Below are 9,311 nucleotides of genomic sequence, written 5' to 3'. Positions count from 1 at the left end.
TATATATATATATATATATACATAAAATATACTGGTGTGTATATATGTATACATATATATACCGGTTATATATATATATATATATATAGTAATCAAATGCAGATTTTTTTGGGGGGGGGAATAAAAATTACACAAAAAAACAAATTGGTTGATTTGTACTTGCTCACTTAAACAAAATTCATATATATACATGTATGCAAGTTAATAATATATATATATATATATATATATATATGCTTATATATAGTAAGAATAAAATGTGCATATTTTGTTGATTTGTAATTGCTTACTTTAAACATAATTCATATATATATACATGTATGCATATACATACATATAGGCATATATATAATATACACATATTTATATACTGTATAAGATATATAGATATATATCTTCTATATACATCTATATATATATATTTAGAGAGATATATATTTTGTATGTATATATTTACATATACATATTTATATTTGTATGGAGAAATTTATATATTTATATATATAGATATTTATTGATATATAGAGAGAGATGGATATTTTTATAGATATATATTTATATATTTATGGATATAGATATTTATATATAGAGAGGTGGATATATTTATATATATATATATGCATTTACATATATGTACATGTATGTATACATATGTGTATATATATGTATTTGTTTGTCTGTAGTTTAGAAAAAAATAAAAAGGTGAGTCAAAAATGGAAAAAAAAAATGTTATATATTTTTTTAGAGGGGGGAAAGGTAAAATAATATTAAAAAATAAAATATCATGGGCGGAATTTTTTTTTTTTTTACAGATATTTGGACAAAAAAAAGAAAGAAAAAGATTTTATATAAATCAAGCCAAAGATCTTAACTGTGCCCAATATCTTAATACAGTCCGCTATCAATCTCTGCATTTGCGATTTCTGCAAGTTGACTGTGCACACCTGGGACACCTGTCAAGTGTATAATTGTGTGTTTGTGTGGAGAGAGGCCAGCACACACAGGTCATTAGTTGTCTTTTATTCATATTAGACTCTGGAGTGTAAAAGGATGCCATTGAAAAGGAGCATAGAGAGTACAAACTCAGTGTAAGGGTTCACCAGGTGAGCAGGGGAGGGATCCAACGACATGGCCAACATACCATAATATACACACAAACATGGCAAAAGAAGTCCGGAACCCAGTACAAGACTGTACATCGTTTTTTTGTTTTTTTTAAATTTATTGCTAGTTACGGTAAGAGCAAGGCCGCACCGTCAGCAAGGAGTATTGCTAGTAAGTACCTGGTCTTCTTGCATTGGACTTGTTGGCATCGTCGCCACGCTGGGCCTAAACCTGACCACGTGGCAAATTGAAAACCTCCCGAAACATGTCACAGCCAGCCATGTGACTTAAAGCTCTTTTCCTATTGGTCAGTGAGGAGGCGGGAAGAATTGCCGTCAGAAAGGTGGCTCGAAAAGAAAAAACAAATAAAAAAGAAAAAAAAAAAACTATATATATATATATATATATATATATATATATATATATATATATATATATATATATATATATATATATATATATATATATGTATTCACAATAAAGAAAGAAAAAAAAGGTGGGTGGAAAAGTGAAAGGAAAAAAATACATAATACAAAAAAATTAGGTTGAAAAGTTGAAAAATATTTTTTACAAGTAAATTAATAAAATTAAATGTAATAATGAAAAAGAAAAAGGTCAAAAAGTGGGAAAAATTATGAAGATTAACAATCATATATATATATATATAGGTGGGTTAAAAAATAATAATAAAAAACAAAACAACATAAAGAAAATAATAAAAAAAAAGTATGGTTTAGCATATATATATATATATATATATATATATATATATATATATATATATATATATATATATATATATACAGTATGTATATTTGTTTCCACGCAACCCCGAAAGGGACAAGCGGTAGGATATATATATATATATATATATATAACTTTTCGACCGACCTCTTAATTCATTTTTTGGTGTGTTTTTTTCCCCTAATTAATTTGTTTTCAACTTTTTGACCCACCTTTATAATCTAGATATTTTTTATTTTCTTAGAAAAAACTAAAAATTTGGGTCGAAAAGTGAAAACGAATATATATGTATATATATTATATATATATAATAAATATATATGTATATATTATATATATATATATATATATATATATATATATATACACACACTCACACAAATACCCACCTTTAAAATATACATATGTTGTTTTCTCTATTTTAGAAAAAATTAAAAAGGTGAGTCGAAAAATGAAAAAAAAAAAAATATATATATATATATATATATTTTTTTTTTTTTTTTTTTAAAGGTGGGAAACATAACATAATATTAAAGAAGAAAATAACCTTGAAAAAAAAGTTGGGTCTCAAAGTGGAAAAAAAAAATTATGAAAAAAATAAATTCCAAAAAATTAATATACATATATATATATATATATATTCACAATAATTAATAAGTGATAATCAAAGAAAAGATGGAAAATCGTACGGGTACAAAGACACTTCCTGTTTATGTTGTCGCGCCCATCTCTGACCAATGGGATTAGCGAGCAGTGTCATGTGGTGTCTCGTGATGCATTCAGGTGCACCTGGGAAGTGAAAAAACCCAACAACGATGCCAACTATCGCTGCGAAAAAAAACCTGTGTGAAGTTGCCCCTCCCCCTCCCCCTCCCTGTCCCATTTGTCTATTTTGTGTCCAACTATTGTACTTTATGTTCATGGTTTAGTTATTAATGTCTAGTTAACATGTTAATACTCATAACTAGTCCCTCAACACCTCTCAAATCTTGTCCCCATTTGTTTTTGCTGCAAAAATCTGCCATCAAACTGTTAAAAGTATTTTAGTTATTAACGAGTTGTGTTTTGATAACGAGCTTCACAAAACGGGAGAAGTTTTTAAGAGATGTCGACAGAGTTAGTCATGAACAGTGTTAGCGATAACGACGTTAATTAATAAACTTTCACTCGTAACGAGTAATCTAATTAAGTATTTTTAGGTCCGTTACGGCGCCGTTAGCGTTGAAATGAACTTGGCATCAAACAGGAAGAGGCGCCATCAATTATGAACGACAAGTCAATGATTGAAGTGGCAGACTTGCCATCCAAACAGTACCCCGTTTGTTGACAGGAAGACGTGACAGCACGTGGAATCGCATTCAGTCTATTTTGTCAAGCGGTGGTTACACAATCCTGTCAGAAGATTGAAAAGAGCCGGCGTCAGTGCCGACATGTTGCTAACGGCTAATGCTAACAAACGCACCTCGATGACGTCACTAGTCAACTATAGGCTATATGAGAAGTCTATCATCTGCAATTTTTTTTAAAGTGACATATTAATGACTTGCCCTAGTAATAAATTACATTTACTAAAGAGTAATTCTGTTTGTAATTCAATGATTTGGGTAAAGAAACAATTAACTTTAATACATGACTTTTTTAAAAGTAATGGTCAGATAGTACCACATTAATTGCACATTTTAAAAAAAATGTAGTTTGACCAAAAAGTGTTGCCGCACGGTGGAGTGGGACGGGCTTGGGAGAAGCTTATGAATTATAATGCGTTAATAAGTTAAAGGCTATGTTGGTTGGACAAAAATGGGCGGGGCCAACTCACACAGGTCGGCGACAACGCCACAACGTTCTCGACTTCAGGTACGCCATTTTGAAAAGAGAGATGATTAGTCAGATATAGACGTGAGAGATACGCACACACACACGCACACACACACACACACACACACACACACACACACACACACACACACCACTTATAAAAAGTACAAATCAAAAAGTAAGTGGAGAAACAATTGACAGAAGAAATGTGCTTTGTTGCTACGTGCCTGTGTGTTCTCTACAACAAGTTCATATTTATAATATACATATATATATATATATATATATATAAATATATATATATATATATATACATACATATACATATATATATATACACACATATTTAGATATATACATGTATACTATGTATATATATGTATGTGTATATGTATATGTATGTACAGTATATATGTATATGTGTGTGTGTATGTATATATATAAATATATATGTATGTATGTGTATATAAATGTATGTTTTTATAGAAAATGTATGTATGTGTATATGTATATGCATACATTTATATGTATATGTACATATTAATATATATGTATGTATGTGTATATAAATGTATGTATGTATAGAAAATATATGTATGTGTATATGTATATGCATATATTTATATGTATATATATATAAATGTGTGTGTATGTATGTCTGTATGTATGTGTATATGTATATATCTATAGGTATATACTGTATACATATATGCACATATTTATGTATATATATGTTTATGTATGTATATATATAAATATATATGTATGTATGTGTATATGTATATGTACGTATGTATGTATATATATATAAATATATATATGTATGCATGTGTATATGTACACATATATGTATGTATAGAAAATGTATATATGAATGTATGTGTATATGTATATGTACATATGTATGTATATATGTGTGTGTATGTATGTATGTATATTTATGTATGTATGTATATATATGTATGTATACATATATTTGCATATGTATGTATGTATATATATGTATGTATACATATATGTGCATATGTATGTATATATATGTGTTTGTACGTATGTATATATATATATATATGTATGTATGTATGTATATATGTAAATATATATGTTTATCTATGTGTATATGTACATATGTATGTATATATAAAGATATATGTATGTGTGAATGTATATATTTATATGTACATATGTATGTATGTATATATAAATATATGTATGTATGTGTTCATGTATATATTTATATGTATATGTACATATATAGGTGTACATATGTATGTATGTATGTATGTACAGTACAGGCCAAAAGTTTGGACACACCTTCCCCTCATTCAATGTGTTTTCATGATTATTTACATTGTAGATTGTCACATCAAAACTATGAATGAACACATGTGGAGTTATGTACTTAACAAAAATGAAACAACTGAAAACATGTTTTGTATTCTAGTTTCTCAAAATAGCCACCCTTTGCTCCGATTACTTTGTCGCAAACTCTCGGCATTCTCTCCATGAGCTCCAAGCACACCTGCGAAGTGAAAACCATTTCAGGCGACTACCTCTTGTGTTCATTCATAGTTTTGATGTGACTATCTACAATGTAAATAGTCATGAAAATAAAGAAAACGTGTTGAATGAGAAGGTGTGTCACTTATATATATATATATGTATATGTGTATGTATGTATATGTGTATGTATGTATGTATATATATATATATATACATGTTTATGTATATATATGTATATATATACATGTATTATATTTATATAAAAACTTCTAAATAAAAATTGGTGATACATGTATATATGTATATATATATATAGATATAAAAGTACAATACCATTCTCCACTGGTACCACGGATCACAGTTTACAGTTTAGACAAACAAACCTGCTCCTTTCATGTATAAGTGCTGCTAATAATCATTTTTCATAACAATAACACTCGAGTGGTACCGACGTCACGGACACTAAAGCATTCTCTTCCCCCCCGCGATTAGTTTCCTCGCTCCTTTTTTTGTTTGTTTTTTGTGCTTGTTTTTTTTAAAGTGTCCATTCATATGAAAAGTAAACATTTCTTTCCTTCTATACATTTCCCCTAAGAAAAGACAGAAAAAATCCAAAGTGGTTATCAGCGTGAGTACAGGTTCCTGGAGTGGGCGGGGTTGGGGTGTGATTGACTCGCCCCGTAACCAGTCAGCATGCTGGGAGAGTACTGCGCAGGAAGGGGGGAGAAGAAGAGAAACATCTCGTTATTGACATTTTTAGGAAGAAAAAAAAACGATCTTGTTGGTCAAAGTATTTACTTGTATGACACAATCCAAACAGGCTCTCCCTCGTCATGGCGCAACAAAACTAACACAGAAAGCCGGCGCAAATGTTAACACATAACACATTGAGTGCTGAGAAAAGAAGTTTCTGTTTTGCAAAACACGAGAAAATCGGGAAAAGAGCGAGAGCTTTGTTTCAATCATCTTAACGTGCCGCATGAGTGCTGCCGCCACTGGAGAGTCGCGGTTCATTGAAAGCAAAGAAGAATTCAAATGAAGGAGGGTTTGAACCCTTCCTTTAGAAAGCTATTTTCCGACGTGGTAATTAATCCAAGCACACTGGAAAGATCACAGAGTACCCCTCCTGAACATACCCGGACGCACCAGCGGGGCATCGATCGGCATAAGGAAGGCAAGGAAGATAGACAGTGCAAAGTAAGACGGGTAGGTAGGAATGGATGGAAAAAATGAAGTTAGGAAGGAAGAAAGGACAGCAGGTAGGTAGGTGGAAATGAAGGATTGTGAATACGTTAGAAGGAAGGACGGACAGAGAGAAGGTAGGTAGGAGGAAAGGAAGGCCAGAAGGTAGGTTGATAGGTGGCAAGGAAGGGCAAAATTTTGGTAAGTAGTTAGGAAGTTGGTAAAAAGGACAGAAGGTGGAAGGGCAGAACGGAAGGACAGAAAAAGGATATTAGGAAGGAAGGTGGATCGGACGGTAGGTAGGTAGGTAGGTGGCAAGAAAGGTAAGTAGGTAGCTAGGAAGACAGAAGGTAGGTAGGTAGGTTTTTGTGTGAAGGATATAGATAGGTAGCAAGGGCGGGTAGGTAGTGGGGACCGACAGATACAGTACGGTGAATAGGTAAGAAGGAAGGATGGAAGAAAAGGACAGAAGGTGGGTGGGTATGTAGGAAGCAGGTGGGTGGCAAGGAAGGATGGTAGGTAGGGAGGGAGGTAGGTAGGTAGGGAGGTAGGTAGCTAAGAAGAAGGAAGGTCGGTTGGTTGGTTGGTGCGAAGGGTATATTGATAGCTAGCAAGGGCGTAAAGAAATAAGTTTGAAAAAAAGAACAGGTAGGTAGGTAAATAGGTAGGTAGGTAAGAAGGTAGGTAGGTAGGTAGGTAAGTAAATAGGTAGGTAGGTAAAAAAGTAGGTAGGTAAGTAGGTAGGTAAATAGGTAGGTAGGTAAGAAGGTAGGTAGGTAGGTAGGTAGGTAGGTAGGTAGGTAAATGGGTGGGTAGGTAAGAAGGTAGGTAGGTAGATAGGTAGGTAGGTAGGTAGGTAGGTAGGTAGGTAGGTAGGTGAGAAGGTAGGTAGATATGTAGGTAGGTAGATATGTAGGTAGGTAGGTGAGAAGGTAGGTAGGTAAGAAGGTAGGTAGGTAGGTAAGAAGGAACTTAGGCAGGTAGGTAAGAAGGTAGGTAGGTAGGTAGGTACATGGGTGGGTAGGTAAGAAGGTAGGTAGGTAGATAGGTAGGTAGGTAGGTAGGTAGGTAGGTGAGAAGGTAGGTAGATATGTAGGTAGGTAGATATGTAGGTAGGTAGGTGAGTAGGTAGGTAAGACGGTAGGTAGGTAGGTAGGTCGGTAGGTAGGTAGGTAAGAAGGAACTTAGGTAGGTAGGTAAGAAGGTAGGTAGGTAGGTAGGTAGGTAGGTAGGTAGGTAGATGGGTGGGTAGGTAAGAAGGTAGGTAGGTAGATAGGTAGGTAGGTAGGTAGGTAGGTAGGTGAGAAGGTAGGTAGATATGTAGGTAGGTAGGTGAGAAGGTAGGTAGATATGTAGGTAGGTAGGTGAGAAGGTAGGTAGGTGAGAAGGTAGGTAGGTAAGAAGGTAGGTAGGTAGGTAAGAAGGAACTTAGGTAGGTAGGTAAATAGGTAGGTAGGTAAGAAGGAACGTAGGAAGGTAGGATGGTAGGAAATCACTAGCTATCTTGAATGCTATCATGTAAACACAGCAAGTGTGTTTGTGTATGGGACGTTGTCTAGGGTCTAGAGTGGGCTGGGGGGCCATCTTGTCTATGGGTCCCAGAATTGGTTGCTACGCCCCTGGCCCCCAGTACTCGAGTACTTTAGTGTGGTTACTCGAGTACTTTAGTGTGGTTACAGGTCTTTCAGTACTCCAATACTTAAGTCTGATTAGTTAAATACTTAAGTACGGGTCTGCCAGTACTCAAATACTTAAGTGTGGTTACGGGTCTGCCAGCACTCAAGTACTTAAGTGTGGTTACAGGTCTGCCAGTGTTCAATTCTTTTAGTGTGGTTACGATTCTGCCAGTACTTGAGTACTTTAGTGTGGTTACTCTTTTTCCAGTACTCGAGTACATTATTGTGGTCACGGGACTGCCAGTATTTTATTGTGTTTACGGGTGTGCCAGTACTCGAGTACTTAAGTGTGGTTACGGGTCTGCCAGTACACGAGTACTTTAGTGTGGTTACGGGTCTGCCAGTACTCAAGTACTTTAGTGTGCTTACAGGTCTGTTAGTTTGTCGAGTACTTTAGTGTGGTTACGGGTCTGCCGGTACTTGAGTACTTTGGTGTTGTGACGGGTCTGCCAGTACTCGAGTACTTAGGTGTTGTTACGGGTCTGCCAGTACTCAAGTACTTAAGTGTGGTTACGGATCTGCCGGTACCCGAGTACTTAAGTGTGGTTACGGGTCTGCCAGTACTCAAGTACTTAAGTATGGTTACGAGTCTGCCAGTTCTCGAGTACTTAAGTGTGGTTACGGGTCTGCCAGTACTCAAGTACTTAAGTGTGGTTATGGGTCTGCCGGTACTCGAGTACTTAAGTGTGGTTACAGGTCTACCAGTACTCGAGTACTTAAGTGTGGTTACGGGTCTTCCAGCACTCAAGTACTTAAGTGTGGTTACAGGTCTACCAGTACTCGAGTACTTAAGTGTGGTTACGGGTCTGCCAGTACTCGAGCGTTTTTGTGTGGTTACGGGTCTGCCAGTGCTCAATTACTTAAGTGTGGTTACGGGACTTCCGGTGCTCAAGTACCTAAGTGTGGTTACGGGTCTGCCGGTACTCGAGTACTTTGGTGTTGTTACGGGTCTGCCAGTACTCGAGTACTTAAGTGTGGTTACGTGTCTGCCAGTACTCAAGTACTTAAGTGTGGTTACGGGTCTGCCGGTACTCAAGTACTTAAATGTGGTTAGTGGTTACGGGTCTGCCAGTACTCGAGTACTTAAGTGTTGTTACGGGTCTGCCAGTACTCAAGTACTTAAGTGTGGTTACGGATCTGCCGGTACCCGAGTACTTAAGTGTGGTTACGGGTCTGCCAGTACTCAAGTACTTAAGTATGGTTACGGGTCTGCCAGTTCTCGAGTACTTAAGTGTGGTTACGGGTCTGCCAGTACTCAAGTACTTAAGTGTGGTTACGGGTCTGCCA

General features: G+C 35.2%; 1 protein-coding gene across 1 annotated transcript in view; it reads right to left on the bottom strand.

Annotated features, from left to right (window-relative positions):
* Positions 1–1,005: 1,005 nt before the first annotated feature.
* ttyh1 (tweety family member 1) overlaps positions 1,006–9,311 on the bottom strand; it is a 49,724-nt gene continuing 41,418 nt past the window's right edge. The window contains exon 15 of the mRNA XM_061915285.1: positions 1,006–5,873. Coding sequence (XP_061771269.1) covers positions 5,790–5,873 — 84 coding nt within the window. The 3' untranslated portion in view covers positions 1,006–5,789. The remainder of the gene's footprint in view (positions 5,874–9,311) is intronic.

Source organism: Nerophis ophidion, linkage group LG11 (assembly GCF_033978795.1).
Source record: "Nerophis ophidion isolate RoL-2023_Sa linkage group LG11, RoL_Noph_v1.0, whole genome shotgun sequence".
Lineage (NCBI taxonomy): Eukaryota > Metazoa > Chordata > Actinopteri > Syngnathiformes > Syngnathidae > Nerophis > Nerophis ophidion.
Note: the sequence above shows the minus strand (reverse complement) of the source record. Positions and strands in the feature narration are given on the sequence as shown.